The sequence below is a fragment of the Staurois parvus genome, unplaced genomic scaffold, assembly GCF_062004578.1.
Source record: "Staurois parvus isolate SC_StPar_1 unplaced genomic scaffold, SC_StPar_1.0 ptg000436l, whole genome shotgun sequence".
Lineage (NCBI taxonomy): Eukaryota > Metazoa > Chordata > Amphibia > Anura > Ranidae > Staurois > Staurois parvus.
In genome coordinates this window covers 6,022,822-6,047,140 of record NW_028318232.1, presented here as the reverse complement: position 1 = coordinate 6,047,140, position 24,319 = coordinate 6,022,822, and the positions used below count along the sequence as shown (strand labels likewise).

At 55.6% G+C, this 24,319-nt stretch overlaps 1 protein-coding gene across 1 annotated transcript in view; it reads right to left on the bottom strand.

The window, feature by feature from the left end:
• Positions 1-1,944: 1,944 nt before the first annotated feature.
• The window catches only part of LOC149454187 (uncharacterized), a 42,907-nt gene continuing 20,532 nt past the window's right edge, over positions 1,945-24,319 (bottom strand). The window contains exon 2 of the mRNA XM_089687708.1: positions 1,945-12,011. Coding sequence (XP_089543834.1) covers positions 5,438-7,147 — 1,710 coding nt within the window. The 5' untranslated portion in view covers positions 7,148-12,011 and the 3' untranslated portion in view covers positions 1,945-5,437. The remainder of the gene's footprint in view (positions 12,012-24,319) is intronic.

Sequence of the window (24,319 nt, the reverse complement as noted above, 5' to 3'; positions counted from 1 at the left end):
GGGTGCAGGCTTCGGGACCCTTCCCTGGGTCTGAGGGTGCAGGCATCGGGACCCTTCCCGGGGTCTGAGGGTGCAGGCATCGGCACCCTTCCCGGGGTCTGAGGGTGCAGGCATCGGGACCCTTCCCGGGGTCTGAGGGTGCAGGCATCGGGACCCTTCCCGGGGTCTTAAGGTGCAGGCATCGGGACCCACCTTGGGTCTGAGGGTGCAGGCATCGGGACGCTTCCCTGGGTCTGAGGGTGCAGGCATCGGGACCCTTCCCTGGGTCTGAGGGTGCAGGCATCGGTACCCTTCCCTGGGTCTGAGGGTGCAGGCATCGGGACCCTTCCCTGGGTCTGAGGGTGCAGGCATCGGGACCCTTTCCTGGGTCTGAGGGTGCAGGCATCGGGACCCTTTCCTGGGTCTGAGGGTGCAGGCATCGGGACCCTTCCCGGGGTCTTAAGGTGCAGGCATCGGGACCCACCTTGGGTCTGAGGGTGCAGGCATCGGGACGCTTCCCTGGGTCTGAGGGTGCAGGCATCGGGACCCTTCCCTGGGTCTGAGGGTGCGGGCATCGGGACCCTTCCCTGGGTCTGAGGGTGCGGGCATCGGGACCCTTCCCTGGGCCTGAGGGTGCGGGCATCGGGACCCTTCCCTGGGTCTGAGGGTGCGGGCATCGGGACCCTTCCCTGGGTCTGAGGGTGCGGGCATCGGGACCCTTCGCGGGGTCTGAGGGTGCGGGCATCGGGACCCTTCGCGGGGTCTTAAGGTGCAGGCATCGGGACCCACCTTGGGTCTGAGGGTGCAGGCATCGGGACGCTTCCCTGGGTCTGAGGGTGCGGGCATCGGGACCCTTCCCTGGGTCTGAGGGTGCGGGCATCGGTACCCTTCCCTGGGTCTGAGGGTGCGGGCATCGGGACCCTTCCCTGGGCCTGAGGGTGCGGGCATCGGGACCCTTCCCTGGGCCTGAGGGTGCGGGCATCGGGACCCTTCGCGGGGTCTGTGGGTGCGGGCATCCCACAGACCGCTCGCGGGGCCTGAGGGTGCGGGCATCGCACAGACCCCTCGCGGGGCCTGAGGGTGCGGGCATCGCACAGACCCTTCGCGGGGCCTGAGGGTGCGGGCATCGCACAGACCCCTCGCGGGGCCTGAGGGTGCAGGCATCGCACAGACCCCTCGCGGGGCCTGAGGGTGCAGGCATCGCACAGACCCCTCGCGGGGCCTGAGGGTGCGGGCATCGCACAGACCCCTCGCGGGGCCTGTGGGTGCGGGCATCCCACAGACCGCTCGCGGGGCCTGAGGGTGCGGGCATCGCACAGACCCCTCGCGGGGCCTGAGGGTGCGGGCATCGCACAGACCCCTCGCGGGGCCTGAGGGTGCGGGCATCGCACAGACCCTTCGCGGGGCCTGAGGGTGCGGGCATCGCACAGACCCCTCGCGGGGCCTGAGGGTGCGGGCATCGCACAGACCCCTCGCGGGGTCTGAGGGTGCAGGCATCGGGACCCTTCCCGGGGTCTGAGGGTGCAGGCATCGGGACCCACCTTGGGTCTTAAGGTGCAGGCATCGGGACCCACCTTGGGTCTTAAGGTGCAGGCATCGGGACCCACCTTGGGTCTGAGGGTGCAGGCATCGGGACCCTTCCCTGGGTCTGAGGGTGCAGGCATCGGGACCCTTCCCTGGGTCTGATGGTGCAGGCATCGGGACCCTTCCCGGGGTCTGAGGGTACAGGCTTCGGGACCCTTCCGGGGTCTGAGGGTTGTCTTGGAAATTCGCTTTAACGAATTTCTCCTTACCGTGAGTACTCGCAGTTGGATGCGCAGAAATCCCCCATAAAGCTGTGTGAATCTCGCTTACCACGACTGCAGCCAAACTACACGATTCCTGCCCATCCAAATACTTTGGTCCTGTTGATTTGTAGGTGATGGAGCTCCGTTACCCTAGAATGATCACACGACACTCTAAGGCTGGTTGCAATCCACATAAGGGCCGGCTTTAGGCTCAGCTCTCTGTTTTTATTAAAAATACACACATGCCCCCCACATGAATAAAGTCAAACCCCTCCCACCGAACAATGCAATGGGGATTGCCTATACAGAAGATGTACATTCCAATTGGAGCATAGCCTTTCCTATTATCTATCACTGGTCCTCCCCCATGAACCTTCTGAGGTCAGCAGACTTCCTCCCCTTCCCCCCTATGAGCCATCTGAGGTCATATTTCCTGTCCTACTAGCTTCTATTGGTATGTAAAATTCTCTGCACAAGCACTCCCTAAAAATATCAGTCTGTACCTGGATGGGCCCGATACGATCTTTATTAAAACACATCCATCCAAGATACAGTTTCAAGTTGGTAATGGGTTGTAAGATATGCATAAGCCTACACGTGGAGTTCACACCGCTTGCGCATTGCGTTATGAAGCCCACGTGGTACCATGCTGCTGATATGTGGATACAGGCCCACGGTCTACTGACAGCAGCATTCGCATGGAATGCCGTGTTGGTATACACGCCGGTCTATAAGCGCAGATCTGCCATCTCATCCATTACCAAGCTGAGTACTGTAATACATACATTGTACATGCGCATGGCCCAATTGCAGCCTTCAGAGCTTTAATTAGGCCACACGAGAGACACATGAATAACACGAATATATGACACATTTAAAGTTCGACCAACAATACAAAATTTCCATGACATTCCCTCCTGTTTTATCATATTCTCCTCGTGTCCCTTCTTGATCTTCTTCAGCTTGATGGGTGTAGTCTCAAACTTCAAAGAGTTCCTGTAGTTGTCCCTGAGAATAAAGCTCCACGGGGTACCTGAAACAACAAGACCCGACGCAGACTCGACGCAAACAGGCTTGATTGAAGCGATGATCCTCAAGAGCGTTGGAACCTTCACTACAGGAAGGCTCTTGCAAAAACCACAAACAGACTTGTGGTATGAATAAAGCTTGTGATCCCACGGTGGTCTGGGGAGATCCAGCAATAGATTCTCAAATTGCCCCTGCAGACGGGGCCACACAAGGCTGGTCTCGACCCAGACTTTTCCAAATCGCAGACACAAACAATGATGAGGCTTGAAGCTTGCTTGAAGGTCTTGGAGAATGTGGTCTTCAGAGAGATAAATTAGAGGGAAGCCAGGACGTAATCTGTAGAGAAGGTGGTTGGTTGGTGAGGTCTTCCCCCGATCAGTGGTTGGAGTGGGATCCCCGGAGCGGGCATGGAGATGTGGTCGTCTGCCCGAGCTTGGCTTACACGGTCGATGAGGCAACAGGAACATCTCACCGCGGCATATAAAAGGCAGATGAAAAAGAGAAGCATCAGGATATACACTCCCACTTCCTTCAACCAAGATCCGATGGAGAACAGGAAATCTCCCAATCCTCCCAAACCCTTGAACGGATTCCAACCCTCACTAGCTATAGCTCTAGCTTTTCCCTGTAGTTCACTAACTTTGTCCATATGGGCCTGGACCTTGTCATCGGTGTCTTCTATCCAAGTACAACAATCCTCTCCGATGAACTCACAGAACCCCCCTTTGGCGGCTAAAAGATAATCAAGGGCCATCTTCTCCTGAAGCACTAAAATTCCCATCTGCCGTTGTTCTTGGGCAATTTCTCTGACAGCCTCTACGGTCTCGTTAAACATACTATCCACGATGACAGAAAAATTGTTCAGGCGCTTCATAAGTTCTATTCCCCATCCTGTCCATGAGGGGAACCAAGCCCATGCCTGGTCGCCCTCAGAGAACAGTTCCCTGCGAACTCTCCCTGCCATCCTTACCTTCTTGTGGACCATCAACTCTTCATGGTCCATCACTACATAGGATGCGGGGACTAGCTTTATGAGGGCACACGAACCTTTCGCGTTCTGGGGGAATGTTCTATAGGCTGCCGAACCACACAGAAAATAGTATGGACCTGTCAGAGCAGAGCAGGAAGAGTTCCTAGTTCGGCCTCTGGCACTGAGCAACAGTTGCACAGACTGGGGGATTGCTCCCTCAGTCTGCACATCACATCCGTCCTTCCAACACACGTGGTCTGGTCGGTCAGTGTGGTTACTCAGAAGGGAAGTCTGGTTAGTCAGATTGACAGTTATACCTCCCTCACAGGTGGTATTCCCAACAAACTTGTTACCTGTGCCAAAGCTGATGTTAAAGCACACCTGAGGGCTGCCTAGCTGCCCAGTTACCCATAATGGACTGGTGAGGGCCCTACAGGAGCTAGAGCTAATATTGGTGCTGAAACTGATGTTACCTGCTAAAAATGTGTCATTAAGTTCTACCGACAAATGTCTACGTGGGGGCTGACCAGGGGTCCCTTGCTTTTTCATGCCGACGCGGATGTCATATAGGGCATGAACAGCGGCCATTGCGGACATGTGATGACTGGGTGGGGGCTTAGAGCATACCCAACAGTTGGTTTTGTTGGCGGTTCTGGCTAAACGCAGGTGCATTTTAAATAAAAGGTTGGGGTATCTGCCATCTTTTCCTCCGTTCACACACATGTAAGACATACAAACAAAAAGAAAAAGGAAAATGACACCCCTCATTCTCTGGTGTAGCTGAGAAGCTTCTTGCAGTGGCTTGCGTGCACCCAGTTGTCTCGTCCCTCGAGCTTGAGTGAGGTAGGTGTCGTCAGCTGGACTTGGTATGGTCCGGTGAACCGTGGCTCGAGTCCGGTTCTTTGATGTTTCTTTAGGACGACCCAATCACCTGGCTCAATAGAAAGAACACCTGTTATTGTATTTGGATCGGGGAGCGATTCGCGAACCCGATGGTGTATCTTCTGCAGCTCCCGTTGCAGAGATTGCACATAACCTGTAAGCTGTGAATGCAAAGACGACAACTGTTGAGGAAAGTACAACCCTGTTTTGGGAGGTCCCCCAAACAACACCTCGTAGGGTGACAGCCCATGTGGTTGCCGAGGGGCATTCCGGATGGAATAGAGGGCAATGGGGAGACACTCAGGCCAAGGTTTTTTTGTATCGGCCATGATTTTGGAGATCCTGTTTTTAAGGATTCCGTTGAGACGTTCAACCTTACCGCTACTCTCGGGGTGATATGGGGTGTGTCGCCGCTGACTCCAGTTCCACCAAAGAAATGCAGTCGTGTCCTTTGGAAGAGAGATTAGTAGTGGACAAAGAAGACATGTTAGCAGAAGAGGTGTTAGTATTGTTAGTCGTGTTGCAAAATTCAGCACTGTCATTGCTGTCCTCCCCCCCCTTCTCATCTTCCGACACAGGAAGAAGAGAAGCTGGGTTAAGAATAGTGCATCGTTTGATAGTGAGGTTAGTAGGGGTTAGGAGGGCTTTCCCCTGAGAGGGGTACCTTGCCTTGGATGTCCTGTTTTCGCAGGACCGTTCTTGCTGCACCGGTGTCAGTGAGGCAAGGGAGGGGATATTTTAATTCCTCTAGAAAAAGATGGATCTGGGCCGACACCGATTTGTCAACTTCCTATGAGAATTCATAGGAGTTACTTACCATGGTGGTCATAGGGGCGGAGGACTCATCAGGAATGAACTGCCACCGACCTTTAGGTAATTGGGGACAGCTCCTCCTCATGTGCCCCGTTTGGTGGCACTGGAAGCACCTGGGTGGGGGCCTATCCTTCCTGTGACCCAGATCCCTTGGTTTTTCGTGTGGGGTCTGGGACATAAGAACTTTGGCCTTGTCTTGTTTTCTTCTATCCATTTCCCTCTCTATTGCCGCAAGAGTGGAAAGGATAGCAGGGATAGACATCTCATTATATTCGGGTCGGGCCAGAACCAGCCTTTCCCGAATTTTAATATTGATGCCTTCCAAAAATTTGGCCCGCAACAGAATGTGCGTCGCGGTCACCTTTACCCCTTCAGTTGGAGCATCAGGTCCAACTTCCAGATCTGCATCCAGTGCCGTCTGCTTGAGACGGCGCCAGAAGCAGGCGCTTTCCTCATTAGGACCCTGGGTGAGCTTCATCATGTCCGTAGTAGAGGTAGCACCATACATTTCTGGAAGCTTTGCCTTTAGCTGTGTACAGAACTCTTTGCCCCCTGAAGTCATCTCCTCATGCGTGGTTATAGAGCACCCTGCAATCACTGTACTGGCCACTTCCATGCCCACCTTTGCCCGTAGGATCTGTGCACAATCTGACCCGCTCATACCATAGCTGAACTGGTTTTGTCCAAACATTCGAGCAAATCCTCTCGGATTGACTCGATAGTCCGGGAGCTCAGCCAGAATAGTGCGGATCTCTGCCGGGGTGAAGGGGACATGCCAAACTACCCGTTCCCCTAAAGTCCGTTCCCCCTGTGCATTGGGAGGACCTTCAAATTGCTGCACCCTGACTGGATAGGCCTCGGTCCGGGAAGAGTGCAAGGGCTGACCCAGCATCATCGGTGGGCTTAGATTAACCACCTCGCTTACTGCACCTTCAGGTTTGAGGTCCCTCAGATCAGGGTATAGCTGGGGGGCAGGGGTCTGATCAGTGGTTCGTAGCGCTTTGATGCAATCCGCCCTGTTTTTTAACCGGGTATCTATTCCCCTTGATTCACAGATAGTCTGCAAATCGGTTGTTGAGTAGGCTTCATAGTTGGAAACAGAAGGAGCTGGGGTGAAGCAGGGAGAAGGGAGAGGTAGAGGCAGAGGCTGAGGCATAGAGACAGAAGACACAGAAGGTATGTCAAGAGTGACGTCACTAACAGAAGAGACAGGTGCAGTTATACTTATCTCAGCCACTGTTGGTTGTTGGGGGACCCCAGCAGACCCTGATCCTGCCTGCCTTAGTAGAGTCAGCCCTGAAAGAGCTTCCTCCACCTCTGACACTGGATCCTCCTGTTTTATTCCCTCTGGAGGCCAGGTATACATCACCTGGTTCTTCCGGACAGACACCAGTTTATGTATGCCTTGCTTCCCTAATCGGATTGACCTGTGAAGCCATAGCTGTGCGATCTCTAGTTCTGACGCCTGCATCCGTGGTTCAAATTCAGAGATGAATTTTTCCCACCTCCATGCGTCAAATGTACCTTCCCGGGGAATTTCCCATCTGGTACCCTTCGACCATTTATTCCACCTTTTGAGGGGTTCTGTAGACTTCCCCCCCAAACTCACCTTCATCAGTTGTGCAGCTGTCCTTACCCTGAAGAGGGCTGGTTCCCCCTCTCTCTTCATGGACTGACTACTGCCCATCGTGACTAGTCACTGGTATATATCCCGCGTCCGGGTACCTGTTTACCCCCTGGAGCACTCGGTGGGATCCTACCGAGAGGCCTGATTCCACCACTTTCCCAGCACAGCGTAATTTATGTGATACTTATCGATCACCCGAAGCGCATCAAGTGGCGGTCAGACTGAGAGCACACCTCCCACTCCCACAGCGCAATTTGTGTGATCCTGACCACCCGAAGTGTTTGTGGTGACCAGGATTTCCCTGGATCGCCCACTCGCACAGCGTAATTTATGTGGCTCTCATCACCCACTGTGTTTGGCAGGCCACACCGCACAATGATGAAAGTGGCTTTTCTCTCCCTGCACACAGTAGCTAACACAAGTCAAAACAAAAAGAGGGGTTCTTGGATGTTACTTAGGGGTCACTGGTTGGGCAGAAACCTGCTAACTGACCTTTAGGAAATTTGTGTAAAGAAAAAAACTTTCCTAATACACACAGAAAAACCCTTTTTCAACCTGAAAAACTGTTAAAAAGGACAAAGTGGATCCTTATGAAAAACACGGGACGTTTCACAGTAAAACAATTACACAGAGGTAAACCGAAAAACTGCGCCAAAAGTAACCTTGTTGCTGACGCAAAAATCACTCCTATCAGCACCGCTAAACGATCCACGTTATACACGCAATCTTTACTGCAACCACCTAGAACCGTTTACACAAAAAGTCTGCTGGACGTGAAACACGCGACACAGCAGCTTAAAACAAACCCGCTTTACAATAAGGAACTACTTTTAACAGGAAAAACACAAGAAAAACATAATCACTATACAAGAAATCTATGTGCAAAAACCCAGACTACACCGCGCTCATTAAATGTGGAACACGTGAAGGGAAAACTCGCTTAATACACTTTAAATTGGCTGGCAATACGCAAATTTAAAGCTAAAAGCAAACAACTTAAACTGTAAAAAATTTGGATTAAAAACACAATATGGGTCAAATGCATATAGGAAACTTCATGCACATTGCATAGAGATTACTGCACATATGGTAGTCAACAAAATGGCCACCAACAGGGAAAGCACATGGTAGCCAACAAAATGGCCACCAAACAAAAAGAGTCCATGTGGTTAGTCAAGAAGATGACCCCCCACAGAGGAGCACATGGCAGATACTAGAATGACCCCCCACAGGGAAACCCACGGCAGACTCTAGCCTCAAAATTGCCTCTTACATAAAACAGACTTTTAGACAGAACATACACTGGACAATTACACAACAATATACAGCACACATACAACACAATTTGGGCACAATCACAGAACGGACATAAAACACCAACATATCACACTAACATGCACATGTAACAGAAAGGACCCCCTGCTGCATGCTTGCTGGGAGCAGTAGTACCACAAAACATTGTACAGATCACATACACACAGAGATCTTACAACAGTTAACAATTAACCTAAGCCTTTCAGCACTGTAATAATTACCTCACGTGGAGGGGGTAGAGCAATTACCACAGTACCTACAGCCCACAAATACTTACCTAACACTATGCAACAACTTTTACCCACTAAAACATATACCCGTTTAATTTTTGGTTGGAAGATTTTTAAACTTGACCAAATCCAGCCAACCAAACCCACCCCCCCTGCTGCTCTCAGCAGAGACAAACCCTCGTCTTTTCACCCACAAATCAAGAGTTTAGGACAAAAAATGAGGTCCTTGCCAAGCGGTATTTCTTGTTAGCTAACAGAGAGCGAAATCAGCCACACGAACACGCAAAAAGCGATCCTCTTAATGGCAGAGAGACCTGAAATGTGCCGGCATACTTTTTGCTAGTTCATGATGGCCATTCCCCCCTCGTTCTAGGTTAGCTACGCAAGAATACGCGTTAGTATCCACCAGGCTCGCCAAACTGTCTTGGAAATTCGCTTTAACGAATTTCTCCTTACCGTGAGTACTCGCAGTTGGATGCGCAGAAATCCCCCATAAAGCTGTGTGAATCTCGCTTACCACGACTGCAGCCAAACTACACGATTCCTGCCCATCCAAATACTTTGGTCCTGTTGATTTGTAGGTGATGGAGCTCCGTTACCCTAGAATGATCACACGACACTCTAAGGCTGGTTGCAATCCACATAAGGGCCGGCTTTAGGCTCAGCTCTCTGTTTTTATTAAAAATACACACATGCCCCCCACATGAATAAAGTCAAACCCCTCCCACCGAACAATGCAATGGGGATTGCCTATACAGAAGATGTACATTCCAATTGGAGCATAGCCTTTCCTATTATCTATCACTGGTCCTCCCCCATGAACCTTCTGAGGTCAGCAGACTTCCTCCCCTTCCCCCCTATGAGCCATCTGAGGTCATATTTCCTGTCCTACTAGCTTCTATTGGTATGTAAAATTCTCTGCACAAGCACTCCCTAAAAATATCAGTCTGTACCTGGATGGGCCCGATACGATCTTTATTAAAACACATCCATCCAAGATACAGTTTCAAGTTGGTAATGGGTTGTAAGATATGCATAAGCCTACACGTGGAGTTCACACCGCTTGCGCATTGCGTTATGAAGCCCACGTGGTACCATGCTGCTGATATGTGGATACAGGCCCACGGTCTACTGACAGCAGCATTCGCATGGAATGCCGTGGTGGTATACACGCCGGTCTATAAGCGCAGATCTGCCATCTCATCCATTACCAAGCCGAGTACTGTAATACATACATTGTACATGCGCATGGCCCAATTGCAGCCTTCAGAGCTTTAATTAAGCCACACGAGAGACATATGAATAACACGAATACATGACACATTTAAAGTTCGACCAACAATACAAAATTTCCATGACATTCCCTCCTGTTTTATCATATTCTCCTCGTGTCCCTTCTTGATCTTCTTCAGCTTGATGGGTGTAGTCTCAAACTTCAAAGAGTTCCTGTAGTTGTCCCTGAGAATAAAGCTCCACGGGGTACCTGAAACAACAAGACCCGACGCAGACTCGACGCAAACAGGCTTGATTGAAGCGATGATCCTCAAGAGCGTTGGAACCTTCACTACAGGAAGGCTCTTGCAAAAACCACAAACAGACTTGTGGTATGAATAAAGCTTGTGATCCCACGGTGGTCTGGGGAGATCCAGCAATAGATTCTCAAATTGCCCCTGCAGACGGGGCCACACAAGGCTGGTCTCGACCCAGACTTTTCCAAATCGCAGACACAAACAATGATGAGGCTTGAAGCTTGCTTGAAGGTCTTGGAGAATGTGGTCTTCAGAGAGATAAATTAGAGGGAAGCCAGGACGTAATCTGTAGAGAAGGTGGTTGGTTGGTGAGGTCTTCCCCCGATCAGTGGTTGGAGTGGGATCCCCGGAGCGGGCATGGAGATGTGGTCGTCTGCCCGAGCTTGGCTTACACGGTCGATGAGGCAACAGGAACATCTCACCGCGGCATATAAAAGGCAGATGAAAAAGAGAAGCATCAGGATATACACTCCCACTTCCTTCAACCAAGATCCGATGGAGAACAGGAAATCTCCCAATCCTCCCAAACCCTTGAACGGATTCCAACCCTCACTAGCTATAGCTCTAGCTTTTCCCTGTAGTTCACTAACTTTGTCCATATGGGCCTGGACCTTGTCATCGGTGTCTTCTATCCAAGTACAACAATCCTCTCCGATGAACTCACAGAACCCCCCTTTGGCGGCTAAAAGATAATCAAGGGCCATCTTCTCCTGAAGCACTAAAATTCCCATCTGCCGTTGTTCTTGGGCAATTTCTCTGACAGCCTCTACGGTCTCGTTAAACATACTATCCACGATGACAGAAAAATTGTTCAGGCGCTTCATAAGTTCTATTCCCCATCCTGTCCATGAGGGGAACCAAGCCCATGCCTGGTCGCCCTCAGAGAACAGTTCCCTGCGAACTCTCCCTGCCATCCTTACCTTCTTGTGGACCATCAACTCTTCATGGTCCATCACTACATAGGATGCGGGGACTAGCTTTATGAGGGCACACGAACCTTTCGCGTTCTGGGGGAATGTTCTATAGGCTGCCGAACCACACAGAAAATAGTATGGACCTGTCAGAGCAGAGCAGGAAGAGTTCCTAGTTCGGCCTCTGGCACTGAGCAACAGTTGCACAGACTGGGGGATTGCTCCCTCAGTCTGCACATCACATCCGTCCTTCCAACACACGTGGTCTGGTCGGTCAGTGTGGTTACTCAGAAGGGAAGTCTGGTTAGTCAGATTGACAGTTATACCTCCCTCACAGGTGGTATTCCCAACAAACTTGTTACCTGTGCCAAAGCTGATGTTAAAGCACACCTGAGGGCTGCCTAGCTGCCCAGTTACCCATAATGGACTGGTGAGGGCCCTACAGGAGCTAGAGCTAATATTGGTGCTGAAACTGATGTTACCTGCTAAAAATGTGTCATTAAGTTCTACCGACAAATGTCTACGTGGGGGCTGACCAGGGGTCCCTTGCTTTTTCATGCCGACGCGGATGTCATATAGGGCATGAACAGCGGCCATTGCGGACATGTGATGACTGGGTGGGGGCTTAGAGCATACCCAACAGTTGGTTTTGTTGGCGGTTCTGGCTAAACGCAGGTGCATTTTAAATAAAAGGTTGGGGTATCTGCCATCTTTTCCTCCGTTCACACACATGTAAGACATACAAACAAAAAGAAAAAGGAAAATGACACCCCTCATTCTCTGGTGTAGCTGAGAAGCTTCTTGCAGTGGCTTGCGTGCACCCAGTTGTCTCGTCCCTCGAGCTTGAGTGAGGTAGGTGTCGTCAGCTGGACTTGGTATGGTCCGGTGAACCGTGGCTCGAGTCCGGTTCTTTGATGTTTCTTTAGGACGACCCAATCACCTGGCTCAATAGAAAGAACACCTGTTATTGTATTTGGATCGGGGAGCGATTCGCGAACCCGATGGTGTATCTTCTGCAGCTCCCGTTGCAGAGATTGCACATAACCTGTAAGCTGTGAATGCAAAGACGACAACTGTTGAGGAAAGTACAACCCTGTTTTGGGAGGTCCCCCAAACAACACCTCGTAGGGTGACAGCCCATGTGGTTGCCGAGGGGCATTCCGGATGGAATAGAGGGCAATGGGGAGACACTCAGGCCAAGGTTTTTTTGTATCGGCCATGATTTTGGAGATCCTGTTTTTAAGGATTCCGTTGAGACGTTCAACCTTACCGCTACTCTCGGGGTGATATGGGGTGTGTCGCCGCTGACTCCAGTTCCACCAAAGAAATGCAGTCGTGTCCTTTGGAAGAGAGATTAGTAGTGGACAAAGAAGACATGTTAGCAGAAGAGGTGTTAGTATTGTTAGTCGTGTTGCAAAATTCAGCACTGTCATTGCTGTCCTCCCCCCCCTTCTCATCTTCCGACACAGGAAGAAGAGAAGCTGGGTTAAGAATAGTGCATCGTTTGATAGTGAGGTTAGTAGGGGTTAGGAGGGCTTTCCCCTGAGAGGGGTACCTTGCCTTGGATGTCCTGTTTTCGCAGGACCGTTCTTGCTGCACCGGTGTCAGTGAGGCAAGGGAGGGGATATTTTAATTCCTCTAGAAAAAGATGGATCTGGGCCGACACCGATTTGTCAACTTCCTATGAGAATTCATAGGAGTTACTTACCATGGTGGTCATAGGGGCGGAGGACTCATCAGGAATGAACTGCCACCGACCTTTAGGTAATTGGGGACAGCTCCTCCTCATGTGCCCCGTTTGGTGGCACTGGAAGCACCTGGGTGGGGGCCTATCCTTCCTGTGACCCAGATCCCTTGGTTTTTCGTGTGGGGTCTGGGACATAAGAACTTTGGCCTTGTCTTGTTTTCTTCTATCCATTTCCCTCTCTATTGCCGCAAGAGTGGAAAGGATAGCAGGGATAGACATCTCATTATATTCGGGTCGGGCCAGAACCAGCCTTTCCCGAATTTTAATATTGATGCCTTCCAAAAATTTGGCCCGCAACAGAATGTGCGTCGCGGTCACCTTTACCCCTTCAGTTGGAGCATCAGGTCCAACTTCCAGATCTGCATCCAGTGCCGTCTGCTTGAGACGGCGCCAGAAGCAGGCGCTTTCCTCATTAGGACCCTGGGTGAGCTTCATCATGTCCGTAGTAGAGGTAGCACCATACATTTCTGGAAGCTTTGCCTTTAGCTGTGTACAGAACTCTTTGCCCCCTGAAGTCATCTCCTCATGCGTGGTTATAGAGCACCCTGCAATCACTGTACTGGCCACTTCCATGCCCACCTTTGCCCGTAGGATCTGTGCACAATCTGACCCGCTCATACCATAGCTGAACTGGTTTTGTCCAAACATTCGAGCAAATCCTCTCGGATTGACTCGATAGTCCGGGAGCTCAGCCAGAATAGTGCGGATCTCTGCCGGGGTGAAGGGGACATGCCAAACTACCCGTTCCCCTAAAGTCCGTTCCCCCTGTGCATTGGGAGGACCTTCAAATTGCTGCACCCTGACTGGATAGGCCTCGGTCCGGGAAGAGTGCAAGGGCTGACCCAGCATCATCGGTGGGCTTAGATTAACCACCTCGCTTACTGCACCTTCAGGTTTGAGGTCCCTCAGATCAGGGTATAGCTGGGGGGCAGGGGTCTGATCAGTGGTTCGTAGCGCTTTGATGCAATCCGCCCTGTTTTTTAACCGGGTATCTATTCCCCTTGATTCACAGATAGTCTGCAAATCGGTTGTTGAGTAGGCTTCATAGTTGGAAACAGAAGGAGCTGGGGTGAAGCAGGGAGAAGGGAGAGGTAGAGGCAGAGGCTGAGGCATAGAGACAGAAGACACAGAAGGTATGTCAAGAGTGACGTCACTAACAGAAGAGACAGGTGCAGTTATACTTATCTCAGCCACTGTTGGTTGTTGGGGGACCCCAGCAGACCCTGATCCTGCCTGCCTTAGTAGAGTCAGCCCTGAAAGAGCTTCCTCCACCTCTGACACTGGATCCTCCTGTTTTATTCCCTCTGGAGGCCAGGTATACATCACCTGGTTCTTCCGGACAGACACCAGTTTATGTATGCCTTGCTTCCCTAATCGGATTGACCTGTGAAGCCATAGCTGTGCGATCTCTAGTTCTGACGCCTGCATCCGTGGTTCAAATTCAGAGATGAATTTTTCCCACCTCCATGCGTCAAATGTACCTTCCCGGGGAATTTCCCATCTGGTACCCTTCGACCATTTATTCCACCTTTTGAGGGGTTCTGTAGACTTCCCCCCCAAACTCACCTTCATCAGTTGTGCAGCTGTCCTTACCCTGAAGAGGGCTGGTTCCCCCTCTCTCTTCATGGACTGACTACTGCCCATCGTGACTAGTCACTGGTATATATCCCGCGTCCGGGTACCTGTTTACCCCCTGGAGCACTCGGTGGGATCCTACCGAGAGGCCTGATTCCACCACTTTCCCAGCACAGCGTAATTTATGTGATACTTATCGATCACCCGAAGCGCATCAAGTGGCGGTCAGACTGAGAGCACACCTCCCACTCCCACAGCGCAATTTGTGTGATCCTGACCACCCGAAGTGTTTGTGGTGACCAGGATTTCCCTGGATCGCCCACTCGCACAGCGTAATTTATGTGGCTCTCATCACCCACTGTGTTTGGCAGGCCACACCGCACAATGATGAAAGTGGCTTTTCTCTCCCTGCACACAGTAGCTAACACAAGTCAAAACAAAAAGAGGGGTTCTTGGATGTTACTTAGGGGTCACTGGTTGGGCAGAAACCTGCTAACTGACCTTTAGGAAATTTGTGTAAAGAAAAAAACTTTCCTAATACACACAGAAAAACCCTTTTTCAACCTGAAAAACTGTTAAAAAGGACAAAGTGGATCCTTATGAAAAACACGGGACGTTTCACAGTAAAACAATTACACAGAGGTAAACCGAAAAACTGCGCCAAAAGTAACCTTGTTGCTGACGCAAAAATCACTCCTATCAGCACCGCTAAACGATCCACGTTATACACGCAATCTTTACTGCAACCACCTAGAACCGTTTACACAAAAAGTCTGCTGGACGTGAAACACGCGACACAGCAGCTTAAAACAAACCCGCTTTACAATAAGGAACTACTTTTAACAGGAAAAACACAAGAAAAACATAATCACTATACAAGAAATCTATGTGCAAAAACCCAGACTACACCGCGCTCATTAAATGTGGAACACGTGAAGGGAAAACTCGCTTAATACACTTTAAATTGGCTGGCAATACGCAAATTTAAAGCTAAAAGCAAACAACTTAAACTGTAAAAAATTTGGATTAAAAACACAATATGGGTCAAATGCATATAGGAAACTTCATGCACATTGCATAGAGATTACTGCACATATGGTAGTCAACAAAATGGCCACCAACAGGGAAAGCACATGGTAGCCAACAAAATGGCCACCAAACAAAAAGAGTCCATGTGGTTAGTCAAGAAGATGACCCCCCACAGAGGAGCACATGGCAGATACTAGAATGACCCCCCACAGGGAAACCCACGGCAGACTCTAGCCTCAAAATTGCCTCTTACATAAAACAGACTTTTAGACAGAACATACACTGGACAATTACACAACAATATACAGCACACATACAACACAATTTGGGCACAATCACAGAACGGACATAAAACACCAACATATCACACTAACATGCACATGTAACAGAAAGGACCCCCTGCTGCATGCTTGCTGGGAGCAGTAGTACCACAAAACATTGTACAGATCACATACACACAGAGATCTTACAACAGTTAACAATTAACCTAAGCCTTTCAGCACTGTAATAATTACCTCACGTGGAGGGGGTAGAGCAATTACCACAGTACCTACAGCCCACAAATACTTACCTAACACTATGCAACAACTTTTACCCACTAAAACATATACCCGTTTAATTTTTGGTTGGAAGATTTTTAAACTTGACCAAATCCAGCCAACCAAACCCACCCCCCCTGCTGCTCTCAGCAGAGACAAACCCTCGTCTTTTCACCCACAAATCAAGAGTTTAGGACAAAAAATGAGGTCCTTGCCAAGCGGTATTTCTTGTTAGCTAACAGAGAGCGAAATCAGCCACACGAACACGCAAAAAGCGATCCTCTTAATGGCAGAGAGACCTGAAATGTGCCGGCATACTTTTTGCTAGTTCATGATGGCCATTCCCCCCTCGTTCTAGGTTAGCTACGCAAGAATACGCGTTAGTATCCACCAGGCTCGCCAAACTGTCTTGGAAATTCGCTTTAACGAATTTCTCCTTACCGTGAGTACTCGCAGTTGGATGCGCAGAAATCCCCCATAAAGCTGTGTGAATCTCGCTTACCACGACTGCAGCCAAACTACACGATTCCTGCCCATCCAAATACTTTGGTCCTGTTGATTTGTAGGTGATGGAGCTCCGTTACCCTAGAATGATCACACGACACTCTAAGGCTGGTTGCAATCCACATAAGGGCCGGCTTTAGGCTCAGCTCTCTGTTTTTATTAAAAATACACACATGCCCCCCACATGAATAAAGTCAAACCCCTCCCACCGAACAATGCAATGGGGATTGCCTATACAGAAGATGTACATTCCAATTGGAGCATAGCCTTTCCTATTATCTATCACTGGTCCTCCCCCATGAACCTTCTGAGGTCAGCAGACTTCCTCCCCTTCCCCCCTATGAGCCATCTGAGGTCATATTTCCTGTCCTACTAGCTTCTATTGGTATGTAAAATTCTCTGCACAAGCACTCCCTAAAAATATCAGTCTGTACCTGGATGGGCCCGATACGATCTTTATTAAAACACATCCATCCAAGATACAGTTTCAAGTTGGTAATGGGTTGTAAGATATGCATAAGCCTACACGTGGAGTTCACACCGCTTGCGCATTGCGTTATGAAGCCCACGTGGTACCATGCTGCTGATATGTGGATACAGGCCCACGGTCTACTGACAGCAGCATTCGCATGGAATGCCGTGGTGGTATACACGCCGGTCTATAAGCGCAGATCTGCCATCTCATCCATTACCAAGCTGAGTACTGTAATACATACATTGTACATGCGCATGGCCCAATTGCAGCCTTCAGAGCTTTAATTAGGCCACACGAGAGACATATGAATAACACGAATATATGACACATTTAAAGTTCGACCAACAATACAAAATTTCCATGACAGGGTGCAGGCATCGGGACCCTTCCGGGGTCTGAGGGTGCAGGCATCGGGACCCACCTTGGGTCTGAGGGTGCAGGCATCGGGACGCTTCCCTGGGTCTGAGGGTGCAGGCATCGGGACCCTTCCCTGGGTCTGAGGGTGCAGGCATCGGGACCCTTCCCTGGGTCTGAGGGTGCAGGCATCGGGACCCTTCCCTGGGTCTGATGGTGCAGGCATCGGGACCCTTCCCTGGCTCTGAGGGTGCAGGCATCGGGACCCTTCCCTGGCTCTGAGGGTGCAGGCATCGGGACCCTTCCCTGGCTCTGAGGGTGCAGGCATCGGGACCCTTCCCTGGGTCTGAGGGTGCAGGCATCGGGACCCTTCCCTGGGTCTGAGGGAGCAGGCATCGGGACCCTTCCCTGGGTCTGAGGGAGCAGGCATCGGGACCCTTCGCGGGGTCTGTGGGTGCAGGCATCCCACAGACCCCTCGCGGGGCCTGTGGGTGCAGGCATCCCACAGACCCCTCGCGGGGTCTGAGGGTGCAGGCATCGGGACCCTTCCCGGGGTCTGAGGGTGCAGGCATCGGGACCCTTCCCTGGGTCTGAGGGTGCAGGCATCGGGACCCTTCGCGGGGTCTGAGGGTGCAGGCATCGGGACCCTTCGCGGGGTCTGTGGGTGCAGGCATCCCACAGACCCCTCGCGGGGCCTGAGGGTGCAGGAATCGCACAGACCCCTCTCGGGGTCTGAGGGTGCAGGCATCGGGACCCTTCCCGGGGTCTGAGGGTGCAGGCATCGGGACCCACCTTGGGTCTTAAGGTGCAGGCATCGGGACCCACCTTGGGTCTTAAGGTGCAGGCATCGAGACCCACCTTGGGTCTGAGGGTGCAGGCATCGGGACCCTTCCCTGGGTCTGAGGGTGCAGGCATCGGGACCCTTCCCTGGGTCTGAGGGTGCAGGCATCGGGACCCTTCCCTGGGTCTGATGGTGCAGGCATCGGGACCCTTCCCGGGGTCTGAGGGTGCAGGCATCGGGACCCTTCGCGGGGTCTGAGGGTGCAGGCATCGGGACCCTTCGCGGGGTCTGAGGGTGCAGGCATCGGGACCCTTCGCGGGGTCTGAGGGTGCAGGCATCCCACAGACCACTCGCGGGGCCTGTGGAGGCAGGCATCGCACAGACCCCTCGCGGGGCCTGAGGGTGCAGGCATCGCACAGACCCCTCGCGGGGCCTGAGGGTGCAGGCATCGCACAGACCCCTCGCGGGGCCTGAGGGTGCAGGCATCGCACAGACCCCTCGCGGGGCCTGAGGGTGCAGGCATCGCACAGACCCCTCGCGGGGCCTGAGGGTGCAGGCATCGCACAGACCCCTCGCGGGGCCTGAGGGTGCAGGCATCGCACAGACCCCTCGCGGGGCCTGAGGGTGCAGGCATCGCACAGACCCCTCGCGGGGCCTGAGGGTGCAGGCATCGCACAGACCCCTCGCGGGGCCTGAGGGTGCAGGCATCGCACAGACCCCTCGCGGGGCCTGAGGGTGCAGGCATCGCACAGACCCCTCGCGGGGCCTGAGGGTGCAGGCATCGCACAGACCCCTCTCGGAGCCTGAGGGTGCAGGCATCGGGACCCTTCCCTGGGTCTGAGGGTGCCGGCATCGGGACCCTTCCCGGGGTCTGAGGGTGCAGGCATCGGGACCCTTCCCCGGGTCTGAGGGTGCAGGCATCGGGACCCTTCCCCGGGTCTGATGGTGCAGGCATCGGGACCCTTCCCTGGGTCTGAGGGTGCAGGCATCGGGACCCTTCCCTGGGTCTGAGGGTGCAGGCATCGGGACCCTTTCCTGGGTCTGATGGTGCAGGCATCGGTACCCTTCCCTGGGTCTGAGGGTGCAGGCATCGGGACCCTTCCCTGGGTCTGAGGGTGCAGGCATCGGGACCCTTTCCTGGGTCTGAGGATGCAGGCATCGGGACCCTTCCCTGGGTCTGAGGGTGCAGGCATCGGGACCCTTCCCTGGGTCTGAGGGTTCAGGCATCGGGACCCTTCCCTGGGTCTGAGGGTGCAGGCATCGGGACCCTTCCCTGGGTCTGAGGGTGCAGGCATCGGGACCCTTCGCGGGGTCTGAGGGTGCAGGTATCGGGACCCTTCGCGGGGTCTGTGGGTGCAGGCATCCCACAGACCCCTCGCGGGGCCTGTGGGTGCAGGCATCCCACAGACCGCTCGCGGGGCCTGAGGGTGCAGGCATCGCACAGACCCCTCGCGGGGCCTGAGGGTGCAGGCATCGCACAGACCCCTCGCGGGGCCTGAGGGTGCAGGCATCGCACAGACCCCTCGCGGGGCCTGAGGGTGCAGGCATCGCACAGACCCCTCTCGGGGCCTGAGGGTGCAGGCATCGCACAGACCCCTCTCGGGGCCTGAGGGTGCAGGCATCGCACAGACCGCTCTCGGGGCCTGAGGGTGCAGGCATCGCACAGACCCCTCTCGGGGCCTGAGGGTGCAGGCATCGCACAGACCCCTCTCGGGGCCTGAGGGTGCAGGCATCGCACAGACCCCTCTCGGGGCCTGAGGGTGCAGGCATCGCACAGACCCCTCTCGGGGCCTGAGGGTGCAGGCATCGCACAGACCCCTCTCGGGGCCTGAGGGTGCAGGCATCGGGACCCTTCCCTGGGTCTGAGGGTGCAGGTATCGGGACCCACCTTGGGTCTTAAGGTGCAGGCATCGGGACCCACCTTGGGTCTGAGGGTGCAGGCATCGGGACCCTTCCCTGGGTCTGAGGGTGCAGGCATCGGGACCCTTCCCTGGGTCTGAGGGTGCAGGCATCGGGACCCTTCCCTGGGTCTGAGGGTGCAGGCATCGGGACCCTTCCCTGGGTCTGAGGGTGCAGGCATCGGGACCCTTCCCTGGGTCTGAGGGTGCAGGCATCGGGACCCTTCCTTGGGTCTGAGGGTGCAGGCATCGGGACCCTTCCCTAAGTCTGAGGGTGCAGGCATCGGGACCCTTCCCTGGGTCTGAGGGTGCAGGCATCGGGACCCTTCCCTGGGTCTGAGGGTGCAGGCATCGGGACCCTTCGCGGGGTCTGAGGGTGCAGGCATCGGGACCCTTCGCGGGGTCTGTGGGTGCAGGCATCCCACAGACCCCTCGCGGGGCCTGTGGGTGCAGGCATCCCACAGACCGCTCGCGGGGCCTGAGGGTGCAGGCATCGCACAGACCCCTCGCGGGGCCTGAGGGTGCAGGCATCGCACAGACCCCTCGCGGGGCCTGAGGGTGCAGGCATCGCACAGACCCCTCGCGGGGCCTGAGGGTGCAGGCATCGCACAGACCCCTCGCGGGGCCTGAGGGTGCAGGCATCGCACAGACCCCTCTCGGGGCCTGAGGGTGCAGGCATCGCACAGACCCCTCTCGGGGCCTGAGGGTGCAGGCATCGCACAGACCCCTCTCGGGGCCTGAGGGTGCAGGCATCGCACAGACCCCTCTCGGGGCCTGAGGGTGCAGGCATCGCACAGACCCCTCTCGGGGCCTGAGGGTGCAGGCATCGCACAGACCCCTCTCGGGGCTTGAGGGTGCAGGTATCGGGACCCTTCCCTGGGTCTGATGGTGCAGGCATCGGGACCCTTCCCTGGGTCTGAGGGTGCAGGCATCGGGACCCTTCCCTGGGCCTGAGGGTGCAGGCATCGGGACCCTTCCCTGGGCCTGAGGGTGCAGGCATCGGGACCTTTCCCTGGGCCTGAGGGTGCAGGCATCGGGACCCTTCCCTGGGCCTGAGGGTGCAGGCATCGGGACCCTTACCTGGGCCTGAGGGTGCAGGCATCGGGACCCTTACCTGGGCCTGAGGGTGCAGGCATCGGGACCCTTCCCTGGGCCTGAGGGTGCAGGCATCGAGACCCTTCCCTGGGTCTGAGGGTGCAGGCATCGGGACCCTTCCCGGGGTCTGAGGGTGCAGGCATCGGGACCCTTTCCGGGGTCTGAGGGTGCAGGCATCGGGACCCTTCCCGGGGTCTGAGGGTGCAGGCATCGGGACCCTTCCCGGGGTCTGAGGGTGCAGGTATCGGGACCCACCTTGGGTCTTAAGGTGCAGGCATCGGGACCCACCTTGGGTCTGAGGGTGCAGGCATCGGGACCCTTCCCTGGGTCTGAGGGTGCAGGCATCGGGACCCTTCCCTGGGTCTGAGGGTGCAGGCATCGGGACCCTTCCCTGGGTCTGAGGGTGCAGGCATCGGGACCCTTCCTTGGGTCTGAGGGTGCAGGCATCGGGACCCTTCCCTAAGTCTGAGGGTGCAGGCATCGGGACCCTTCCCTGGGTCTGAGGGTGCAGGCATCGGGACCCTTCCCTGGGTCTGAGGGTGCAGGCATCGGGACCCTTCGCGGGGTCTGAGGGTGCAGGCATCGGGACCCTTCGCGGGGTCTGTGGGTGCAGGCATCCCACAGACCCCTCGCGGGGCCTGAGGGTGCAGGCATCGCACAGACCCCTCTCGGGGCCTGAGGGTGCAGGCATCGCACAGACCCCTCTCGGGGCCTGAGGTTGCAGGCATCGCACAGACCCCTCTCGGGGCCTGAGGGTGCAGGCATCGCACAGACCCCTTTCGGGGCCTGAGGGTGCAGGCATCGCACAGACCCCTTTCGGGGCCTGAGGGTGCAGGCATCGCACAGACCCCTTTCGGGGCCTGAGGGTGCAGGCATCGCACAGACCCCTTTCGGGGCCTGAGGGTGCAGGCAGCGCACAGACCCCTCTCGGGGCCTGAGGGTGCAGGCAGCGCACAGACCCCTCTCGGGGCCTGAGGGTGCAGGCAGCGCACAGACCCCTCGCGGGGCCTGAGGGTGCAGGCATCGCACAGACCCCTCGCGGGGCCTGAGGGTGCAGGCATCGCACAGACCCCTCGCGGGGCCTGAGGGTGCAGGCATCGCACAGACCCCTCGCGGGGCCTGAGGGTGCAGGCATCGCACAGACCCCTCGCGGGGCCTGAGGGTGCAGGCATCGCACAGACCCCTCGCGGGGCCTGAGGGTGCAGGCATCGCACAGACCCCTCGCGGGGCCTGAGGGTGCAGGCATCGCACAGACCCCTCGCGGGGCCTGAGGGTGCAGGCATCGCACAGACCCCTCGCGGGGCCTGAGGGTGCAGGCATCGGGACCCTTCCCTGGGTCTGAGGGTGCAGGCATCGGGACCCTTCCCTGGGTCTGAGGGTGCAGGCATCGGGACCCTTCCCGGGGTCTGAGGGTGCAGGCATCGGGACCCTTCCCGGGGTCTGAGGGTGCAGGCATCGGGACCCTTCCCGGGGTCTGAGGGTGCAGGCATCGGGACCCTTCCCGGGGTCTGAGGGTGCAGGCATCGGGACCCTTCCCGGGGTCTGAGGGTGCAGGCATCGGGACCCTTCCCGGGGTCTGAGGGTGCAGGCATCGGGACCCACCTTGGGTCTTAAGGTGCAGGCATCGGGACCCACCTTGGGTCTTAAGGTGCAGGCATCGGGACCCACCTTGGGTCTGAGGGTGCAGGCATCGGGACCCTTCCCTGGGTCTGAGGGTGCAGGCATCGGGACCCTTCCCTGGGTCTAATGGTGCAGGAATCGGGACCCTTCCCTGGGTCTGAGGGTGCAGGCATCGGGACCCTTCCCTGGGCCTGAAGGTGCAGGCATCGGGACCCTTCCCTGGGCCTGAGGGTGCAGGCATCGGGACCCTTCCCTGGGCCTGAGGGTGCAGGCATCGGGACCCTTCCCTGGGTCTGAGGGTGTAGGCTTCGGGACCCTTCCCTGGGTCTGAGGGTGCAGGCATCGGGACCCTTCCCGGGGTCTGAGGGTGCAGGCATCGGCACCCTTCCCGGGGTCTGAGGGTGCAGGCATCGGGACCCTTCCCGGGGTCTGAGGGTGCAGGCATCGGGACCCTTCCCGGGGTCTTAAGGTGCAGGCATCGGGACCCACCTTGGGTCTGAGGGTGCAGGCATCGGGACGCTTCCCTGGGTCTGAGGGTGCAGGCATCGGGACCCTTCCCTGGGTCTGAGGGTGCAGGCATCGGTACCCTTCCCTGGGTCTGAGGGTGCAGGCATCGGGACCCTTCCCTGGGTCTGAGGGTGCAGGCATCGGGACCCTTTCCTGGGTCTGAGGGTGCAGGCATCGGGACCCTTTCCTGGGTCTGAGGGTGCAGGCATCGGGACCCTTCCCGGGGTCTTAAGGTGCAGGCATCGGGACCCACCTTGGGTCTGAGGGTGCAGGCATCGGGACGCTTCCCTGGGTCTGAGGGTGCGGGCATCGGGACCCTTCCCTGGGTCTGAGGGTGCGGGCATCGGTACCCTTCCCTGGGTCTGAGGGTGCGGGCATCGGGACCCTTCCCTGGGCCTGAGGGTGCGGGCATCGGGACCCTTCCCTGGGTCTGAGGGTGCGGGCATCGGGACCCTTCCCTGGGTCTGAAGGTGCGGGCATCGGGACCCTTCGCGGGGTCTGAGGGTGCGGGCATCGGGACCCTTCGCGGGGTCTGAGGGTGCGGGCATCGGGACCCTTCGCGGGGTCTGTGGGTGCGGGCATCCCACAGACCCCTCGCGGGGCCTGTGGGTGCGGGCATCCCACAGACCGCTCGCGGGGCCTGAGGGTGCGGGCATCGCACAGACCCCTCGCGGGGCCTGAGGGTGCGGGCATCGCACAGACCCTTCGCGGGGCCTGAGGGTGCGGGCATCGCACAGACCCCTCGCGGGGCCTGAGGGTGCGGGCATCGCACAGACCCCTCGCGGGGCCTGAGGGTGCGGGCATCGCACAGACCCCTCGCGGGGCCTGAGGGTGCGGGCATCGCACAGACCCCTCGCGGGTCCTGTGGGTGCGGGCATCCCACAGACCGCTCGCGGGGCCTGAGGGTGCGGGCATCCCACAGACCCCTCGCGGGGCCTGAGGGTGCAGGCATCGCACAGACCCCTCTCGGGGCCTGAGGGTGCAGGCATCGCACAGACCCCTCTCGGGGCCTGAGGTTGCAGGCATCGCACAGACCCCTCTCGGGGCCTGAGGGTGCAGGCATCGCACAGACCCCTCTCGGGGCCTGAGGGTGCAGGCATCGCACAGACCCCTTTCGGGGCCTG